This window comes from Strongylocentrotus purpuratus, unplaced genomic scaffold, assembly GCF_000002235.5.
Source record: "Strongylocentrotus purpuratus isolate Spur 01 unplaced genomic scaffold, Spur_5.0 spur5_scaffold_16, whole genome shotgun sequence".
Lineage (NCBI taxonomy): Eukaryota > Metazoa > Echinodermata > Echinoidea > Camarodonta > Strongylocentrotidae > Strongylocentrotus > Strongylocentrotus purpuratus.
Genome location: NW_022145601.1, coordinates 6765292 through 6787178, shown reverse-complemented (window position 1 = coordinate 6787178; position 21887 = coordinate 6765292). Strand labels below are relative to the sequence as shown.

Below are 21887 nucleotides of genomic sequence, written 5' to 3'. Positions count from 1 at the left end.
GTATCTTATTTAGCATGTTTATTATAATTATTTTATTTCATTAACCGGTACTATGAATATACCTTGTTTCCCTTCACCTTCTTTCTATTCATCTCCTTCTCGCTGCTTGTCTGTCCCTCTCTATCTCTCTTTCTCTCTATTCTCTCACTTTCTCTTTCTCTCCCGGTCCCTCCTCATCTCTTTTTTAATTTTAAAAAAAAATCTCTCTCTCTTTCTTTCTCTCTCCTGCCATCTCCTCTTCTCCTCTTTTCATTTTCCCTTGACCTCGTATTTCCAATGTACATATTTATAATGTGTCGATGTTACTCTTTATGCATTATGAAAGTGAACGTCGCGTTTCTATATTATACATTTTTTAAAGATACGGATCAATTAAATAAAACAATATTTTAACACATTATTCGTGATATTCCTGTACAGATTTCATGGGATCGAGCAAAGCGGATGTACAGCATATTCCGATAGGCCAGGTGCGTGCTGAAAACATACTAGAGATCCTCTTTAAAATTATAATCTACCCCAATAACCGCAACTAATTTAATACCTTTCATAACGGATGCCAGAGATATTGATCTTGACGTTATTCCATGAAGAATATCGTATCAGGAAATTAAAACTGAAAGTGCATTTCGCAATCCTTATGTTTTTCTACCACATTAACCTTCACTAAAGTACACTTAATGACTATTCGAAACTAGAAATCAGAGGTTATTATCATCATTCGATACTACTGCCGGATGAATGACATGAAGGTGTCTTTGTCTAGGCAGATCCAGAAATCGGCAAACACTGGTAGTGGTAGTAATGGTGGTGGGGAGGGGGTAGGGGTGCCTCGAAATTTACCTTGGGAGTGCATGGGTATTATGCTACCTATGATTTAAAGTTGTATTAATGAAGCCATTTCCTAATTCTGGGCCAACCATCATTATTCAAACGTTTGTATACATTTCCAGTGCATTTTAATGGAATATAGCACGTGCAAGTAGAAACAATGATGGCAAATTTTGCAGTCTAAACTTTAAATTGGAATTTTGAACACGATCCCGTCTTTTGATAAAAAATTAAATTAAGTAAAGTAAAGTCTCAGCTACAACATACTAAAATATGAAAGACATCAGATTAAGAATATACGAGATATATTCAAAACAACGGCAAGTATTACCGAAGAATCGCAACCGAAGATTTTGAATTATCTAGATTCGCTAGTATATTTACCAGATTTCAATTAACTGAATTATGGGAAAGTCCTCAAATAGCATTTTAATATATGTTTGTAAACAACGTGTTTACAACAACACTGTAGTGTTTACAATACGACCAAACTTGTTTACAAACACGTACAGTTGTCTGCTTTCTGATTGGTTAAATCTATAGGTCCATTCGATGGCTGTATAGTTGTACAAACGTATGGCACTTCGGCCCGCACGCTGTAAACTACACATGCGTTCACGAGTGCGTCGGTGGATGCATAGCAGTATAGCCGTATAGTCGTATCATTTCCTGCGTTCCAATTGGTTAAAACTATGCATCCATTCGATGGATGTATAGTTGTATAGTTGTCATGAAATGTGGCACGTTCCGCCCGTTATAGACGACGTGCACCAGGTATCTGATCAATGTCACAAAACTGTGAAATACAGACTCACGCAGCCTATGCTTTTCATTTGATACGGATTATCAGTTACATCTACACGAACATCTGATAGAACTAAGCACATTTGTGCCAAGGGAATTTGTATAAGACTGATTTATAGATCATTTTCCTCGACACACTGCATGTTTTGGTATCTATCAAACTGGATTCAAGACACAGAGACAAACTCTGCTCTTATCTTGCGAAAGAGACATTGTAAATGCCTCTATAACACGTTCTAGAAGAGACCTCTCATGTCACTTGTTGCCAAATACTTTTACTTGAACTGTGTAAGATTATGTGTGAATCCTTTTAGCTCGGCTATAATTGGATGAATAATTCTGAGAAGAGGACTCGACGCCTCATTACACGATTCATTTCGCACTTAGCAGGATCTAGGCAAACAGTGAGTATAATATTATATCATTTTTGACTAGTTAAATCTAAATTTTGTTGATCCAAGCAATAGCCACTATATTAGATCATCGGAATACAGTAACTTACAATTCATATTGCAGAAACCCTAATTCTTAGTAAATATCATAACAATTTGACTAAATGTTATTAATATTGTGAGAATGATGAGAAGGTGGACTATACCCATATTAGCATGTCTTAAATTTCTTAAAATGTTATCATGTTCTGTGGAAATCTGTATGTATTTGTGTGGGTTTATTTGCTTGTGTGTACGTTTGTGGTACTGTTTTTATGTTTGTAATATAATTTTGTTTGATTGTGGTCCTGTTTTTATGTTTGTAATATAATTTTGTTTGATTGAAATAAGGCCGAGGGCCCAACCAACTGTACTTCCAACAGCAGAGATGTGTTCTGAACAGCAGGCAGCAGTGGATTGAGGGGCATAACACTGGTTTATAAATCGCCAATGGCGACACTAGCGGCTCCTACGAGCGTCTATCGTATGTTTACACGGCGCTTTCGCACACAGTAAGCAACCGTACACAACCGTAAGCAAACCTACGCCAGGCCTACCCAACCGTAAGCAACCCTACGCTAGGCCTACGCAACCGTAAGCAACCCTACGCCAGGCCCACGTAAGCGTATGTAACCCTACGCCAATTGCATACGCCGTAGGTACGCGGTGCCTACGCACAGGGTACGTAACCATACGCCACCGTACGCAAGCCTACGCATTACCTACGCAGGGACTACGCCGAAGCATCATTTTGTTCATGAACACGCAGCCTAACTTCGGCGTAGTCGGTACGCAACACTACGCAACTCTACGCAGATCCGGTGTGAAAGGGGCTTTAAGGGGCAGAAAATCAATGTGAATATGTAAACAGTTGTTTTCGGACAGAAATAACAATGCGTAAGGGCTTTTGATCCATACAAGAGGTTTTTTACAACGCTGTTTGAATAGTCTGGTACTCAGACATTCGTGGCAGCAGATATATTAACGAGGTTCCTTTAGACAGAATATTAGTTACACAGGTTATAACTTTTAAATAGGAATCTGCATAAACTGAATAATGTTATATTCATTTACTAGGCGTGCGTGTATGTTGGAGTGTGTGCACGCATGTGTATGAATGCGTTTTTTTTTTAATAAATAGACGTGTGTCAATAAATATGATGGTTGAAATCTAGGACAGATTAAAGTATCAATTCTGGGTCCGATGAAAGTCAGTTTGTAGGCTAACACAGAAGCCGGACACGAGCGCTAGACCAACTAGCAATCCCTTTAAAAATGGTAGGTTGATATTAGTTTGTCTTTCAAGGGAAGGTTAATTTTCCCTTTCCCATTGAAATGTGTTCAAATCATTTTGAAATTGTTGGAATATTAATATGTGAAAGGAAAAATCCCTCCCAGATCAAGTTAGTGTGTTTGGTTGAGAAGGGGGATCTGTTGTCATTCGAAGGAGGAAACGTGTGGAATAATAAAGTCGGAGAGCAAGTTTTAACACAATTTAGAATAAAAGTTATGAGATCCATGTAATATTCATATTTCCGATGAAGTGTATTTCACATCAAGTACACTGTAGTGTAATACACAATATAATAACAAAAACAGGCCTAAGTGTGATTGAAAGTGATTTTGTAAATCAAATACAACTTGCGATATTCACCGGCAGGTTTTTATTTGCATTAACAGCATCATGTACTCAGGTATGTTAAGTTATGTACAAAAAAAGATACCCTAGTGGAGTAGTAGAGTAGAAGAGTATCATAACATCCATATAAGTTTATAATGTTTTTCTTGAATTATTTCAATCACTAATCCCTGAATGATCCGGGTACGCAAACTCGAACCAAGCCTTTATTATTTTTATTATAATTTTTTTTTTTTTGGGGGGGGGAAGGAGTGGGCTGTGCAATTATTGAACATATTTGTAATATAAATCAAGATCTAGTGATTTTGTTATAGTTTGATGTTTCAAAATAAACAATTCTTCTTGTTTGCTTCACGAACCTATACCAAATTTGCCACATCATCGGCTAAGCTGTATTTATTTTCTTCTGTTGATACACTTCAATGGAGATTTTGATTTCCATGGAAGTCTCGAGCATTTTTTTATGATTCAACGATTATGTTGGTGGATTGGAGTAATGCAGTAGTATTTCCCCGAAAATCATCAAATTAATAGTTAACATCATCCTTGTCGTATATATTACTGAACAGTAGAAAGGGCATAAAGGTATTTCACATATATACAGATAGATGAAATAGTATCTCCAATTATGATACATGCGCATAAATATCCTTGGTAAAATGTGTCATCGCAGTATATATAGACTGATAATGCACTAAAGCAAAAAAAAATAAAAAAAATAAAAAAAATATGGAATTACACGAAAATGTCGGTCTCTTGGGTCGTCAGTCTATCGAATCCTCAAAAAAAGTTGTCACATGGCACACAACACCGACATGGTAGATCCTGTAGAATGTAGCCTTTAAATATGGAACCTTGAAAGAGGTTGCTAAAATGTATTTATATTTATTTCGTTTTAAAGTTCGTTCAACTCTTACCGTGACAAGGGCTTTTGCTTGTTCAAGATTTTACCCGAATACAAGCAATGTTGTGTGCACATGTTATAGGAATCTTATTTTCTAATAATACCAAGAATTAGTTTTACGAATACAAATTATTTTAAAAATATAGATGAGCTAACTCTTAATCCTTTACTTTTCTGTTCATTTTTTTTTTACCATTGTTAAATGCTATAATTGGAAAAGATCCTGCGGCATAATTATGAATTCTCTCAAAAATGTCTATAGCTGCATATAACCGTGTCACAAATTTACTTATTTATGATAATTATGCTAATCGTGGACACACGCCCAATTTTTGTGTGAAACGGAGATCACTAATAAAAAAGAAGCATGGTACGTACATCCAGGTATATACTTATGTTACATATATATTTACATTCGTTTGTGAGTGTTCGAAGTCAGTGATGACTATCGCCATAACTATGTAGGCCTATCCGGGATTGGAACCCGGGACCTCTCATACCCCACACAAGAATCATTCCTCATTCGTTTACCGTTGTCAACTTTCTCAAAAATATCTAGAATACTTGACTCATGCTCTATACGTTCTTATTGATGAAGCAATGTGTGTTTAAAATGACCTCGACTGTGTGTCACATATATTTATGTGACAGGCGCAGTGAGAGTTAACAAGTCTCTGAAAATGAAATTCGTTTGGAATAGACCGGTTTATTAACATATTCAAATTGTATGCATTTTTTTATACACAAAGGTTGTTCTTGACAACCTAAAAGCTTGCCCGAGGCTGGCCTGATAAAGCAACACATAATTTAAGCAGACTTGATTCTAAGTACTGTAGTTAATTCATTAATAACAGGTTAATGGAATAACTCATCACTAGGTCCCCCCAGGAAAGAAACATTACATTTTTGTTAGTGAACCGGCCAATGTTTAAGACTTATGCACCAGGCAAACCTTGAACCGATGTACGGTGGACCCCATGTTTGTGAGTAACTATCATATATGTATCTCTATTTATATGTTGACATTTCTCCTCAGCCTGGACACCTTCACGATGGGAAAGAAACTTTCTAAAACAACTGAACAGATGACTGAACCCCCGAGGGATGACATACCAAGTACAAGGTACAGATATAAGTCCACCGTAATACATGAATAATTGTTAAACTTGCACTGGTCAAAGAAATTAATGCTAATGACTGAGTAAGACCATTTATCTCTTTTGAGAGTACTTCAGGTTATTATTCTTTAAAATGTCATGTGAATGAACTTTTGGTAGTAATTATAAACGATGGTCGACACCTGCTGTGAATAAAAGTTGCTCTTGGCAACTTAACAGCTTGTCCGAGGTTCGCCCGATATAGCAACACATAATTTAAGCAGACTTGATTCTAAGTAATGTAGTTCATTCATTAATACCACGTTAATGGAATAACTCATCACTAGGTCCATAAGAAAGAAACATTACATTTTTGTTAGTGAACCAGCCAATGTTTAAGACTTATGCACCAGGCAAACCTTGAACCGCCGTACGGTGGACTTCATGTTTGTGAGTATCTATCATATATGTATCTCTATTTATATGTTGACATTTCTCCTCAGCCTGGACACCTTCACGATGGGAAAGAAACTTTCTAAAACAACTGAACAGATGACTGAACCCCCGAGGGATGACATACCAAGTACAAGGTACAGATATAAGTCCACCGTGTAAATGTATAATTGTTAAATTTGCACTGGTCAAAGAATGCTAATGACTGAGTAAGACCATTTATCTCTTTTGAGAGTACTTCAGGTTATTATTCTTTAAAATGTTATGTGAATGAACTTTTGGTAGTAATTATAAACGATGGTCGACACCTGCTGTACACAAAAGTTGCTCTTGGCAACCTAACAGCTTGTCCGAGGTTCGCCCGATATAGCAACACATAATTTAAGCAGACTTGATTCTAAGTACTGTAGTTCATTCATTAATAAAAGGTTAATGGAATAACTCATGAGTAGGTCCCCAGGAAAGAAACATCTGAGACATTTAATTGTTGTTAGTGAACCGGTCAATTTTTAGGACTTATGTCCATTCGGTGGACCCCATGTTTGTGATTATTTATCATTTATGTTTCTCTATTTCTCCTCAGCCCGGATACCTTCACGATGGGAAAGACATTTTCTAAAAAAACTGAACAGATGACTGAACCCCCGAGGGATGACATACCAAGTACAAGGTACAGATATAAGTCCACCGTGATACATGTATAATTGTTAAATTTGCACTGGTCAAAGAATGCTAATGACTGAGTAAGACCATTTATCCCTTTTGAGAGTACTTCAGGTTATTATTCTTTAAAATGTCATGTGAATTAACTTTTGGTAGTAAATATAAACGATGGTCGACACCTGCTGTGAACAAAAGGAGATTCGTTCGTTGAAATGAAAATATGACGTTATTCGTTATTCATCTCAGAGGGAAAGAAATGATAAACATCAAACCTCCAATATACAACGAATCTTTTTATCAGTACACTAACAACAGATAAGATTATATAGGCCCTATAGTTGACCATTTTAAATGGTAAATGCGTAAACGACGGACTCCTTTCAATTCAATCAAAGCTTTATTATATAAACAAGCAAGTACACATGTGACCCCACTCCACAAAACTACCAAAAAGTCATATAGTGTGGTTTTCAGTTAGAGCTCAATGAAGGTGTATTTGTTCAGGAAGGCCTAATTTAGCTTTTAGAATTTCCTATAAGAGTATACTTTTTTAATGTAATTTAAAAACTTCGAAGAATAGGATGGGAGTAATTATTCTGCTACATTTTATCAAAATCTGATTATACCTCCACAGATGTCTTTATAGAATTTTAATTTCCCTTTTTTACCTTGCACAATACCTTTAGAGTCTCAGTGTTTAAATAGACTGCGGACTTTAAACACATTTTTCTCTAAAGTAACATTATACGGGACGTAATAATAATACAATTGTATTGATACACCAAAAATGTGAACAATGGAAAAGAGAAAAGGCCCAGGTCATGTGTCGTTACTATTAACAATGCAGGGCTAATACGTCTAATTATTTATGATGGAAAACGTGATACACAAGTTTAACATGTCCCCTGTTTGGGGTCGAAAGGGCGTTAACTCCATGTTAAAGTAATATATATCAATGCCATTGTGGCTCCGAACAGACAATGGTACATAAATACGAGATGCGAATGTTAAATTTATAAACAGTACTTCTTGTTCATGACTGATGCGCTTAAGAATCACTGATTTCACGAACAGTACCAGTGATGCCCTGGAGAAGCTGGAGCGCCTTATAGAAGGGATAATATCAATTACAAACTACACACACTCTTGCAAGCTCCAAAGCAGCAGAGGATGCTATCATCAAGTATCAGAAATGTCAATTTTTTAAAAGAAAAAAAGAGGGATGGGTAGAAATTTTGAACCCAAACCCTCCTGCACATCCAAATTCCTAAATCTATCATTTTAATTCTGGGTTATGATTTATCAAAACTAAGGAACCAAATTTATCTTGAATATCTTGAAATCAATTCACAACTCTGTATAAACAATGGCGTATATATGGATTATGGCGCCCAAAGCAATAAATGAAACTGCGACCCCCACCCCAACTGCCCGAACATATCTACGGACGTATCCGGACAATTACCCCCTGGGCAATCATCCCCGGAAAATTACCCCCTTGAAAACTACCCCCCCAAGGACACTGACTCCCGGGAAATTATCCCCAGGACTTTTACCCCCCGAGTACAGTTACCCTCCGGAACATTACCCCACCGGTGGACAATTACCCCCCGAGGACAATTACTCCTAGGACAATTAACCCGCCCGCCCCCTCCCCCGAATCACCCCCTGTTCGTTAAAAGGGAAATCCAGCCTGATTATAAGTTGGTTTAAAAAGGAGATTTTTTTTTCTTCGGGGGGGGGGGGTGGTCATTGTCCTAGGGGGTAATTTCTGGGAGGAGGAGGGGTAATTGTCCTAGGGGTAATTATCCCCGGGGGTTTTTGTCCTTGGGGGTAGTTGTCCGGGGGTAATTTTCCGGGGGGTGATTGCCCAGGGGGTAATTGACCTGGAACCGGAAAAATAAATTCAGGGCAAAATTCGCCAATTTCACAGCAAAATTCTTGATTCGAGATGTCCCTTCGGGGCCACCATAATGTTTGTAATGCTACGAAATTGAGAGCTCATGGGCATCTTACAGGAGAACATGTCATGAGTTAATGTGTTTTAAGTTCTAAGAAATATATGAAGTTATCGGAAATTTACAACTAAGAGACATGTAAAGTCTTATTGAAAGATGGCATTTAGTTGGAGGAGAGTTGGGCCATCAGTGCCATAATCGCTTATAAGCAAATTTACAATATTATTGGTTCCCATATGAGTATTTCCAAGTATTTACCCTTATTTCCAGTATTTCCCAGTATTTACACTTATTTCCCGGAAAATTGCAAACCGTGCATGCATTCCCGATAAAATGACATAGCAACTTTTTCTAGAGGCTCTGTTTATGTTCGGCTGGTCTACTACACTAATGTCTTGAACAGGTACCCAACATTTATGTACATGTATTTCAAAGAAACGTTTATTAGAAATGATGTATATATATATATATATATATATATATATACTGTATAAGCAAGCCCCTAAACGGGGAACGTATTCTATATTCTAAAAAAACGACATTGCAGTTGAAAAAGTAGAATACTTCTCAAAGTAAATGTAAAGAAATGGTTTCGTTCAAATATTTCATCTTTCTAATTGAAGTAAACGCTAACATGACTAAGTATTTTTGATGTCTTGGAATATATGTAGTCCTTAAATCTAAGAATACCTCCGTCTAAATTATCCAATTACACGTGTCCAAGCCGGGGATAGGACTTTCACGGTAGCAGCATCCAAAGGGTGGAATAATCTCCCCATGTCCATCAGACAATCTGCCTCTATCGATATTTTTAAGAAGGCTCTGAAAACTCATCTCTTTACATGAATTCTCCTCTATGTTTAATTATTTAATTTAATCAATTGAATTTAATATTTTATATGGAATATCTAATTGTAGCCTTTAATTACTACATGTAGTAAAGACCAATAATATTATTTGATGTTAGCGCTCTGAGCCTTATGGGAATGGCGCCCTAAATGTTCATTGTATTGTATTGTATTGTACTATTAGCTCACATACTGGTGAATTAAGGACATGAACAAAATGTTAACTCTGTTAAATAATGGATCCTCGAACCAGTGACATAAAATATCAAGCAGGAAGGAATTGAAAATTGACCAGGACGTTTCGTTACATTAATCAATGGGGGATATGTAATTCATGATACACAACGAATAGAAGGCTTGATTAACTGTGTGGTATAACTTTAAATATAGATTTGCACTAATTCTATTTTATATGCTTCTTATGTTCTAGTAGCCAAACATCGAGTCAAACAAATGGATTTGATAACGTCATCATCAAAGTAGCAGACGCCATATCAGATGATGGTGATATAAGGAGACTTGGTCTTGAGCTGGGAGTCCAGAGTGCTGCTATTAACCGGGCATTGGAGACGAATTGGGCTGGAGGTAGAAAGACTAGTAATGGTAACGTAATGATGCTTCAGAACTGGGCGGAGACGGTCAAAATATCCAAGCAACTTCCAACTCTCAGAGCAGCTCTCAAAAAGGTGCGCCTTCTAGAGGTGGAAGAAACATGTCTCACAAGCTGCAGCGGTAAGCTTCCTTAAATAAATGATAGTGTAAAGCTATGGTCACAAATCAGAGCAGCGACCGACCGATCAGTAGCCTGCTCAGTCGCTGCTGGAATTAAGCATCGCCCAGCAATTAGGTCGGTGCCCGGGCGGCGACCGCCCAGGCACCGAGCGTATTTTGGGCGGCGAGTGAAAAATGAGCAGGCGCCGCCCAAATTTTAATTCTGCGCTAAAACTTCAGCAGCGACCGAGCGATGCCCTAAAAACGAGCGGTGCCTGGGCGCCCGCCGCTGGGTGGCCGGGCAGCCGCCGGGCAGAATTGGTTAAAAACTCGCCGCTCGGCCGCCGAGCAGGCTACTTTTGGGTAATGTGACCATAGCATTAATGAAAGTACTTATAAAGCAACTTGATTAATTATCATATGTGAAGACCATGTCCTTAGTTTGAGTAAAATTTTCCTTTACAAACTACATTGTATATTCACACCCCAAAATTGTTTCTATTATAAATTAGTTCAACGAGTGTTGCATTGGTATCCTCTGATAGGTAGAAAAGACAATTTTATGCACACACAATTACGAGAACGTGCAATAAATTGGTACACAAAATAAACATTAGAGCTAAAGCCCTTTCACGTGTCATTTAGGTTCATTTATGTGCTGTAATATTAGTTTCCATCTAAATGTTGCGTTGGGGCAGCACTCATTATTGTAGTGGTGTTGTGGTCGAATGGATACGTCGCCGGACTGTCGATCACAAGGTCCACGGTTCGAGTCCCGCCGTCGCACTTCATGTGATTTACAGGTTCAATTTACCAGTCGGAAAAACTTGTCTCACGATCATTCCACCCCACTGAAAAACAGCGAGAACCTTGGCTTCCGAAGACAGATCGGCATACCCACTGCAAATTTTACAAGGGGGTTCAAATAAGTAGATCTGTGTCCGGAGGCCGGGTTTATCCTTCGTAGTCCAGATTCTGTCCGTTTTTTAATATGTTTTATATTCTTCAATCACACCCATACCTCTAGCAGCGCAGTGTCTCCATTTATCGCGCGATCTTCCAAAACAACCGTCGAAAAGAACGAGAGGCAAGGTCTACTGTCAACGTTGAGGGTTTGTTATTTTTTTTTCAGCTGATTGGGCCAAGTTTTGAACCAGGTTTTTATCTAATTTTGTATCTAATTTTATTACGAACGTTATTATTTTGCAATAATGCTCTACTCTTTTTCCTCAGGTGACGATGAGGCGATGAAAGGTGACTTTATGAAGTTAAGAGAACAACTGAAAAGTAGATATCGCAAGAAATTTGGTCAGATCAAAACATCGCCTGTGAACCCTGAGTCACGAACATGGCTTCAGCACATCTATGTCAGTCTCGTTCTGATGTTGGGATTGGAAGGGGAAAGGGAGAAGCCAATAGATTACGACGGGTTGTTTAAATTCATCAAAACTGACACTCCGAAAGGTTTTGTAACACGTTTAGCTTTCATTGGAGAAGCTGGTGTAGGAAAATCGACGCTGTTTGCTAAGATCGCTCTTGATTGGGCTGAGGGTAAAATTCTTCAAGAAATCAATCTGCTTTTTCTTGAATCATTTCGAGAGATTAAAGAGAGCGAATTCTTTGGGGATACTGTCATGAGCCATTTCCCAGATGATTTGGAAGTAAAGGGGGAATGGGTTGATGAATATATCAGGAAAAATCAGAGAAAAGTCCTTATCCTATTGGACGGACTGGACGAGGCACAAATCGACATCAAAAAGCCTCATCGCAATGACGCTATCGTATCGATCGTGAGAGGTGAACGATTCATTGATACCCCAGTCGTTATTACAACCCGTCCTTTTGGAGCCGATCAGATCAAGAGCATCATGGCGATTAATGACCATTACACGTTTGGTAAGGTTAAGGGCTTCGCAAAGGAAAACATGACAGCATATATCAAAAACTATTTCAAAGATGATTCTGATTCTGCTTCGACCCTCATTAACTTCATTGATAAAAACCAAGTGGTTTCTGAGTACATGGCACCCTTCCCGATATTCTGCAGTATGCTATGTAGCTTGTGGAAAACGCCAAGTGGACGGGAAAATTTTCAGACGATGGAAACATTCTCGCAACTCTTGAAGCGTCTTGTCTTTTCACTTCAAGAGCAATACTTTTCCAAACCAAATGATTTAGAAGAGGGCTATGAAAGCCGCATAGCGAAAGCTAGTGAAAGTATGAAAGATATTAGTTGTATCGCATTTCAAGGTCTATTGGTTAAACAGCTCATCTTCGATGAAAAGGCGCTCGACTCATGCAAAGAGGCTGCAATGACTGCATGCGAGGTCGGGATTCTTAGTAAGGAAATAAGGCCAGCACCCTTGCAAATCAGAGAAAGTCAGCGAAAGCAATTCATTCAAGAATTTTCTTTCCCTCATAAGTTATTGCAGGAGTACATAGCGAGTTTCTACCTTGCATCGCTGTTCAACGAAGATCGTCAAGAATTCAACAGAATCCTGGCGGACACTCTTTTAGAAGACTACAAGGAATTCAGATATGTCCTGTACTTCACTGCAGCTCATGGAGGTGAAGTAGGAAAGTCGATCCTGGAAGTCCTATGCAAGAAGGTTGATGACACGGAGTTCATCATTCAGTGTGCATTTGAATGTCATAATTCAGAAGCCATTGATCCCGTCAGGAACCTGTTGAAGACGGAGGCAACTCTAAAGTTAACTTCTAGTCTTTCAAATGCCGCATTTCTCTTCACTCTGGAACCAATAGGGAAGGAAGTAGTAAGTTTCGTGAATAGAATTATAGACGTATTACATTTTCACTCATCTAATTGTAAATTGTATTATATTTAGGGAATACTGTCACCTGTTGAGCTTTCAGTAATTGCATTTGCAAATTTGGCTACAAAGAAAAGGACAACTACACATTATACCGTCGAAAGTATATCGAAAATATAGGTCATTCTATATTCAATATGCCCTCCATAAATACCTCAATCGCTATCCACTTTTCAAGTATGCTTATTACAGATAACTAAAACAAAAGATAAATCTAAATTTGTTTTGTCCTGTTCATATCACCTTCCATAATTCGTGATGATAAGAATGTGAGTTTGTATCCATGCTATTTACATAACACATGCCGTCAGAATCTGGCCTAATCGTGAAGACATCAAGAAAATGACTTGGTCTGTTTTGTATTCCTTTTACAAACGAATACATGCTATAAGAATTGTTTGCACAAATTAAACCATTAGAAGGTATGATTGATTATAATTATTGAAAGTATTTATAGATTGAATGCTAAAATGTATTTGTTGTACAGGTAAGACGAAGTTCCTCGATTCGCGAAACATTGGGTGTTAGCGAGTCCTTTGAAGCTACCGCATCATCGTCTGATGTAGCAGCAGCAGTAGGTCTCTTCACATTGCAGACCTTACGAGAGGTGACAATTCGAACCGAACTGGATAACAAATTCTACACAGGAATGTCTGCTGCTGCTCCACAGTCCATGGTTTGTGATTACTTTATTTACGTTGATGAATCCTAAATCATAATTATCATTATTCCTTAATCGATGCATGCTATTTGTTGCTTATTTAAAGAGAAGGTTGAGTTCTGGGAAGAGGTAAAAATAATTTGTGAGCGTTATCATTGTTATTATGCAAGTGTGGAAGAATATCAGATACAAAATGTTACCTGAAAAGCATGGCTCTTCAAATGCCTTCATATTCTAAATATGGCATGTAATAACATAAAAATCGGGACGGATTTTTAAGCCTCATGTTTGTGTAGTCCCTATACATCTTTCTGTGTAAAGTGCTTGTTACTTTACCAAGACTGGGCCAAATTTCTTATCATTTTGATGATTCCAGAACCTTGCAGTACACACCAATACTTATATGCTAGATGATCAACCTTTTCTGATCGATTCCACACCATTTCTTTCACAATTTAAGTAAAGAATTTTGTTTACATTCATGAACAAAATTATATAATATCTCCTTTTTTCTTTTAATATCTTTACCCATATTGCCTTATTTCTTCACTTTTATATATTTTCTTTTATTATGTGACTGCTTTATGAAAGAAAATGCTAAGTAGAAACTATTAATGATCATATATCAATTTGCTCTATTTTTCATATGGCATATGACAACAGAACAGTTACGTAATGATGATCAATTATCAATAAATTCTCCTCATCTTTTTGTTATATTTCATTGTCTCGCACATTATGCTCTTCTGCTATCCTAGATTTAATTGATATATGTTTATATCATGGAGTTGTTATACTTGAATGGCAGAACAAACTTGTTTAAATCTTTCTATTTGAAAAAGGTTGACGAAAAGTTCTAATGGCATGCAATAAGTAACCTTTTACTCTATTTTCCCTGTTCACCATTTGATTCTTCTACCATTAGGTTTACTCAATATGTGTGTTTCTTTCAATCTAACTACACTGTTGGTCATAATGGTGGAATATTTTTTTTTACCCCGATTTATGGAAAGATTTTAAAAATGATTTATTCTTACTAGATCTAGATAATAGTATACATTCTCAGATTTGACTGAATAATAATTTGTGAGTGTTTGTTTTGCGTGACTGCTGAAGCATGTGTATGCTACTATGCTAATCTACAGTGTACTAGGGGACCTACGTCCTTAAGTCATAACTGACAGTAATGAGGAATAATGCCTCATAAAAGGGCACTAATAAAGCATATCGATACGGTTTTGATCCTGGGGGCTCACAGTAACGAGGCCATTGCTTAGCCACTGAATCATGACTGTACGCAGCGGGGGCTAGGGTACGTCGTCGCCCCCACAAATAAAAAACAAAGAAAATGCAATATATTTTCAATAATTCATTGCATTTTCCCCCGGTCCCCAACATAAAAAAAAAAAAATCTCTAGGGCAATGCATTATGGGTCAAGGCATGCCCACATAGAGGATTTTTTTTTCTTAAAAAATTATTCCACCATTATGACCAACAGTGTAGAAGAAAGCTCATGATAGTCTAAGTATATATATCGATGGCATACCATCCATCATAATGTTACATTACTGTACATAAGTATTCCTTCAATTGAAGATGTTAATATTACTATTCACTTTATTCAACCTGTCCTGTCACATCACCATAATGAGGATCTAACGCACTACCTCTCGGATCTAAAAGCGTGTTTAAAAGCACTTATCCTATAAATAGTATTTGCATGTACTTTGCAATCATTTTTCGTCATGAGTCAAAAGCACGCTCATATCAATATGATGGGCTGACCATGATGACAAGAAGCATGAACCATGTAAATAGACTGGACTTAATTGTGATAAAGATATATATTCATACAAAAGTGTGTTTTCAAACATGTTCTGTTCTGTCACATCACCAGATCGAGGAGCTAAGCCACTGGCACGCGGATCTGGGTTCTGCTGCATCCTCTCATTACGCGAGAGGTCTCTGCTCCATGCCAAATCTTCGATCACTGTATATGTACAGTGCTATGAAGCTGAGTGATGAGTTCTACTCAACGATGGCCACTGAGGCATCAAAATCAAATGTATACCCAAACACGATTTGTATTAGAAACAATTCCCCAATAGTTTGCATTCTTCAAACTGAATATTTGGATGAATTTTTTCACATTAAAAATAAAATAGAAATCCATTTATTTTCATTAGTTACGAGTACTTTCGTATCAATGCTATAGTTCGGCCAAGCTATCAAGGAAATAAATGATGTAAATAGAATGAACGTTGGTGACATAATGAAATAGATTCATATAAAAGTGTGTTTTCAAAACAAGTATACTATAAATAGTTTTTCGCATAAAAAAAAGAAATTATTTATATTTTGTGAATAGTTTCAATGAGATACCAAATGCACACTATATATAAACAAATAACATATTTGTATCCTGCATGAACAGACACGGTCTCTCCTTTACAACTATTTATAATTAATCACATTTGTGTTACCCATCTCGTCTTTCTGTGCTCTTACCACATCCATTTTCCTTGTCAGCTTGGCCAAACTATAGCAATGTAACTATTGTACGTTAATAGCCGGGCTCTCTCTGTCTCTCTCTTTTCCCCTCTCTTTCCCCCTCTCTTTCCCCTCTCTCTGTTTTTCTTGCTTTAAAAGTCTTAGTATAGATTGATGATGTTAAATTAATGACAATGGAAAATATTGACATTATACTTCATAATACTATTCACTCTATTCAACCTGTTCTGTCACATCACCAGATTGAGAAGCTAAGCCACTGGCATGCGGATCTGGGTTCTGCTGCATCCTCTCATTACGCGAGAGGTCTCTGCTTCATGCCAAAACTTCGATCATTGACGCTGGGCAGTTTGAAGCTGAGTGATGAGTTCTACTCAACGATGGTCACTGAGGCATCAAACTCAAAGGTATACCCAAACACGATTTGAATTGGAAACAACCCCCCCCCCCAATAGTTTTGCTTTTTTCAAACTCAACTTTTGAGGTAACTGTTTTTCACATTAAATAAAAAATTAAATCATATATTTTCATTAGTCACGAGTACTCTCATATCAACATAAGACATAGTTTGGCCAAGCTGACAAAGAAATAAATCATGTGAGTAGAATTACCCGTAGTGACATAATTACAAAGATTTATATAAAAGTGTGTGATAAAGACACGTATACTATAGAAAGGTTGTTGCATTAAACAAAAAGAAATTATCTATATTTCGTATTCTGCTTGAACAAACACGGTCTCTTCTTTACAATTATTTATAATTAATCACATTTTGTCTCACTCCATCTCGTCTTTCCTTGCTCTTACCACACCCATTTCCCTTGTACTTTTAACCCGTCTCTCTATCTCCCCCTCTCTCTCTTTCCTCTATATCTTTTTCCTCTATTTTTCATTCTCTTGCTTTAAATGTCTTGGTATAGGTTAATGATGTTACATTAATGCAAAGGAAAAGTATTTAAAGTACACATGTCGTCTATACTTGATATTACTATTCACTCTATTCAAAATGTCTTGTCATCACCAGATTGAGGAGCTAAACCACTGGTCCGCCACTCTGGGTTCTGCTGCATCCTCTCATTATGTGAGAGGTCTCTGCTCCATGCCAAATCTTCGATCACTGGGTCTGTACATCATGGAGCTGAGTGATAACTTCTACTCGACGATGGCCACTGAGGCATCAAAATCAAATGTATACCCAAAAACGATTTGTATTAGAAACAATTTTTTTGCCCAATAGTTTTGCATTCTTCAAACTGAATATATGGGAAATTGTTATTCACATTAAACAAGGATAGAAATCATTTATCTTCATTAGTTACGAGTACTCTCATATTAATGCTATAGTTTGGCCAAGCTGACAAGGAAAGAAATAGAATGAACTTTGGTGACATAATAAAATAGATTCATATAAAAGTGTGTTTTCAAAACACGTATACTATTTATAGTTTTTCTCATTTTTAAAAAGAAATTATTTATATTTTGTAAATAGTCTCGATAAAATATCACATGTACATTGTAGATACAAAAATAACATATGTTGTATTCTGCTTGAACGGACACGGTCTCTCCTTTACAACTATCTATAATTAATCACATTTGTCTCACTCCATCTTGTCTTTCTGTGTTCTTACCAAATCCATTTCCCTTGTGATTTTAGCCCGTCTCTCTATCTCTATCTCTCTCTTTCCTCCTTTTCTCTTTCTCTTGCTTTAAAAGTCAAAGTATAGGTTAATGATGTTACATTAATGACAATGAAAAATATTGAAATCAGTCATGTCGTCTATACTTTATAATACTCTTCTCTCGTTTAAAACTTTCCTGTCCCATCATCAGATTGAGAAGGTAAACCACTGGCACGCAGACCTGGGTTCTCATGCATCCTTTCATTACGCGAGAGGTCTCTTCTCTATGCCAAATCTTCGTTCACTGGATCTGAGCACTGTGAAGCTGAAAGATGAATTCTACTCGACGATGGCCACTGAGGCATCAAAATTAAAGGTATACCCAATATTGCAAACAACTTTTCTTTTTCAACTTACTTTGCATTTTTCAAGCTCAACATATGGGTTAACGCCCCCTTCACATGTCCTTACGGATCGCCAACTTGTAGTAAATCGCAGGCATCCGTAATTAACTCGCTGGTATCCGTGAATAACTCGTTGCAAATCGCAACAACTCACAGAAAGGAGAGGATAATTTTTAGACGTGTCAAAAATCTTCTTACGATTGTCCACGGATTGATTTTTCCGTAAATAACTCGTAACAATCAGTAAGTATCGTAGACCGCTCGCAACAACCACCAGTAAACTGCTCACAAGAATCCGTAAATGACTTGTAACGATTTTGAAACGATTTGTTACGGTTAGTTTACGATTTGTATAATACCCCCTTCACATACACATTTTATAAAAATTCACAGATCTTTCACGAATTCTTACGATTTGGCGATTTGGCGATTTGGTGAGTTGCCTCAAAGAGGCACTCGTAATAATTCGCGAACAGCTCTTCTTGTAACTCGGGATAAATCGCCACATCTCGAGGCTTCAACTCGGCTAAGTGGGAGCCCTGCTTAAGAAAAATCTGTGTATGTGAAGGGGCTGTTATGGATTATTTACGGATTGCTTTCGTGTTGTTTACGATTTCAATCGGGTCGTGTTACGATGGCTTTACGAATTGTTATGAGTTATAACGAGCACTTTACGTTGAGTTACGAGTACTTTACCAATATATACGTATACATTACGTATTCTTATATATTGTTTACGATTTGGGGAAAGGTATATAAGCTGCAAAATCGTAAGGACTGGTAAATAATCGTAACTATTCATAACAACACGTAAAGAGGTCGTAACAAACACGTAAAAGCTTCAATGAATAGTAAGATTATGTAATATACTCGTAACAATCATTAAAAAGCTCGTAAAATGCCCTTAAGTTGCTCGTAGTTATCTGTGACAACTCGTAACAAATCGTGGAACTATGCCAAAATACATTATAGTAACTCGTAATAACTCGTAATAAACCGTAAATAGCTCGTAATATCTCGTAACAGCTCTTAAATTGGTCGTGGAAGTGGCTAAATTGTAAGGCTCTGTGAATTTGTGCGATCTGTAAGGACTCGTAAGCAAAACCTATGAATGTGAAGGGGGCATAACTGTATTTTCACATTTCTTTTTGGAAAGAAATCATTTATTTTCATTTAATAGTCTCGAGCACTCTCATATCAATGTAATAAATAGTTTCGCCATGCTGACGAGGAAATAAATTATGTGAATTGAATGGATTTTGGTGGCATAATGAAATAGATTGAAATACATGTATAAGCGTATTGTAAAAATCACGTATCCTACAAATAGTATTGCGCATTTTTAAAAGATTGTTATTATTTATATTTTGTAAAGAGTCTCAATAAGAGATCACATGTACACTGTTGATAACAAGATAACATGTATATATTTTTCTTGAACAGACATGGTCTCTCCTTTAAAATTAATCATACATCGTCACATTTGTCTTACTCCATCTCGTCTTTCTGTGCTTTTACCACACCCACTTCCCTTGTACGTTTAGCCCGTCTCTCTATCTTTATCTCTCTGTCTCTTTGTGTATATCGGTTTCACTCTGTCTCTCCCTGTCTCTCTCTCTCTCTCTTCCTCTCTCCCCTCCCTTTTCCTTTCTCTTGCATTAAAAGTCTAAAGAGAGGTCAATGATGCCAAATTAATGACTATAACAAATATTATTGAAATCAGACGTGTCGTCTAAACTTGATAATACTATTCACTCTATTCAACCTGTTCCGTCACATCACCAGATTGAGGAGCTAGAGCACTCGAACGCGGATCTCGGTCCTGCTGCATCCTCTCATTACGCGAGAGGTCTCTGCTTCATGCCGAATCTTCGTTCACTGAAACTGTTCGATGTGAAGCTGAGTGATAAGTTCTACTCGACCATGGCCTCTGAGGCATCAATATCACAGGTATACCAAACAGGATTTGTATTGGAAAAGATTTGTTTCCAAATAGTTTTGCATTCTTCAAACTCAACTTTGGGGTAACTGTTCTTTGTAACACTTTTAAAAAAGAAATCTTTAATTTTCATTAGTTACGAGCACTCTCTTATCAATGTTAAGAATAGCTTGGCTATGCTGACAACAAGGACAATTAATCATGTGAATAGAATGAGTGTCATAATGATATAGATGCATCTAAATGTTTTAAAAGGGACATCCTGTAGATTCCGGCTGGTATTCCGCGTTCTTTAAATATCATTTATTGTCAAAATAAGATATTTCATGCACAATATAGATAGAAAGATACAACATGTCCTTTAGATTACTTTTTCTCTGTCCCTCTCTGTCTCTTTCTCTCCTATCTCTCTTGTATTGGAAACGATTTCCTTCACATATATATATATATTGCATTCTCCAAACTAAACATAACGCTATTTTGCAATTTATTCCTCGAACTAATGTTTGGTCATTAGTAAAAATCACGCTCATTATAAAACACTAGTCTGACCATGCTGAAAATCAGGAAAACGAATCATTTGATTTGAATGGAATTCAGTGTCATGATTATATAAATTCAATCGATTATCACTTTCAGTCATTTGAGTCGTTTAATAATTTTCCTTTGGAACTGCAGATATTCGTTCTTGTGATGACAGTTTTATTCTTCAATGGTCAAAGTGAAATCGGTTATAATGCAAAGACAAACACATCTTTAAAAACAAATATTAATGTGAATATAGAAATGCATATCCTTTCGACAGGGGCGTCGTGACCGGGGACAGGTTTTGGTACATCATCTCACAATTTGCGAAATTGGGACATGTGCCCTTTCTTCACCCGTTTGGAGAAAAAAATACCCAAAACAGAAAGAACAGCAAAATAACAGATTTACTTAAAAAAATATATTTAAAAAAGTTAGAAATAAAAACATAAATACCTTTTCAGTAGGTCTGTATGTCTGCTTTGTGTTCTGCATTTCGTCATTAAAGTTTCTCAACAAATATAATCAAGCCAGCTATGCCTTTTGTGAGGGATGCTTGATGCCAGCCCCTCTCTTACTGTGACAGAAATGCCCCTCTCCCATCAGAAAAAATGACACTCCTGAGCTAAAACTTCTTTTCTTCAGCTCATGTGAAATTAAGTAATTAAATTATTAATGCATACATTTGTTACGGTAAACATCATTTATTTCTCTGTATTTTGATGCGCTTGGACAGACTTCCGTCATTTAATTGTAAACGAAAAGTACCAGTATAAGTAATCGATCCGAACTAAAGTTTGTTAGGAATATGAGAGAAGTTCTTTTTAATGTATTAGGATGGAGTGCGTCTCTCTATAACTCAACTTTTTTCCTATGTAGCTTTTACTTTTTGCTCTTGTCCTCCCATTTATTTCTTACATATGCTTCTCCATTCTCTCTCTCTCTATCTCTCTCAAGCTGGCTGTCTTTCACTTTCTCAGTCCCTGTCAAAGTTTTTCTCGTAGACTATTTTCATGTATTTATCACTTATTGATCTTTCTTGGCAATTTCCTAT

At 36.9% G+C, this 21887-nt stretch overlaps 1 protein-coding gene across 1 annotated transcript; it reads left to right on the top strand.

Moving 5' to 3' along the window:
* The first annotated feature begins 11550 nt into the window (after positions 1-11550).
* LOC105439867 (NACHT, LRR and PYD domains-containing protein 12-like) lies at positions 11551-21584 on the top strand. Its single transcript, XM_030987690.1, has 8 exons — positions 11551-13113; positions 13658-13846; positions 15730-16032; positions 16586-16750; positions 17368-17532; positions 18177-18341; positions 20155-20319; positions 21570-21584. The coding sequence occupies exons 1-8, from the start codon at positions 11551-11553 to the stop codon at positions 21582-21584; spliced, it is 2730 nt and encodes a 909-aa protein (XP_030843550.1).
* Positions 21585-21887: the final 303 nt, after the last annotated feature.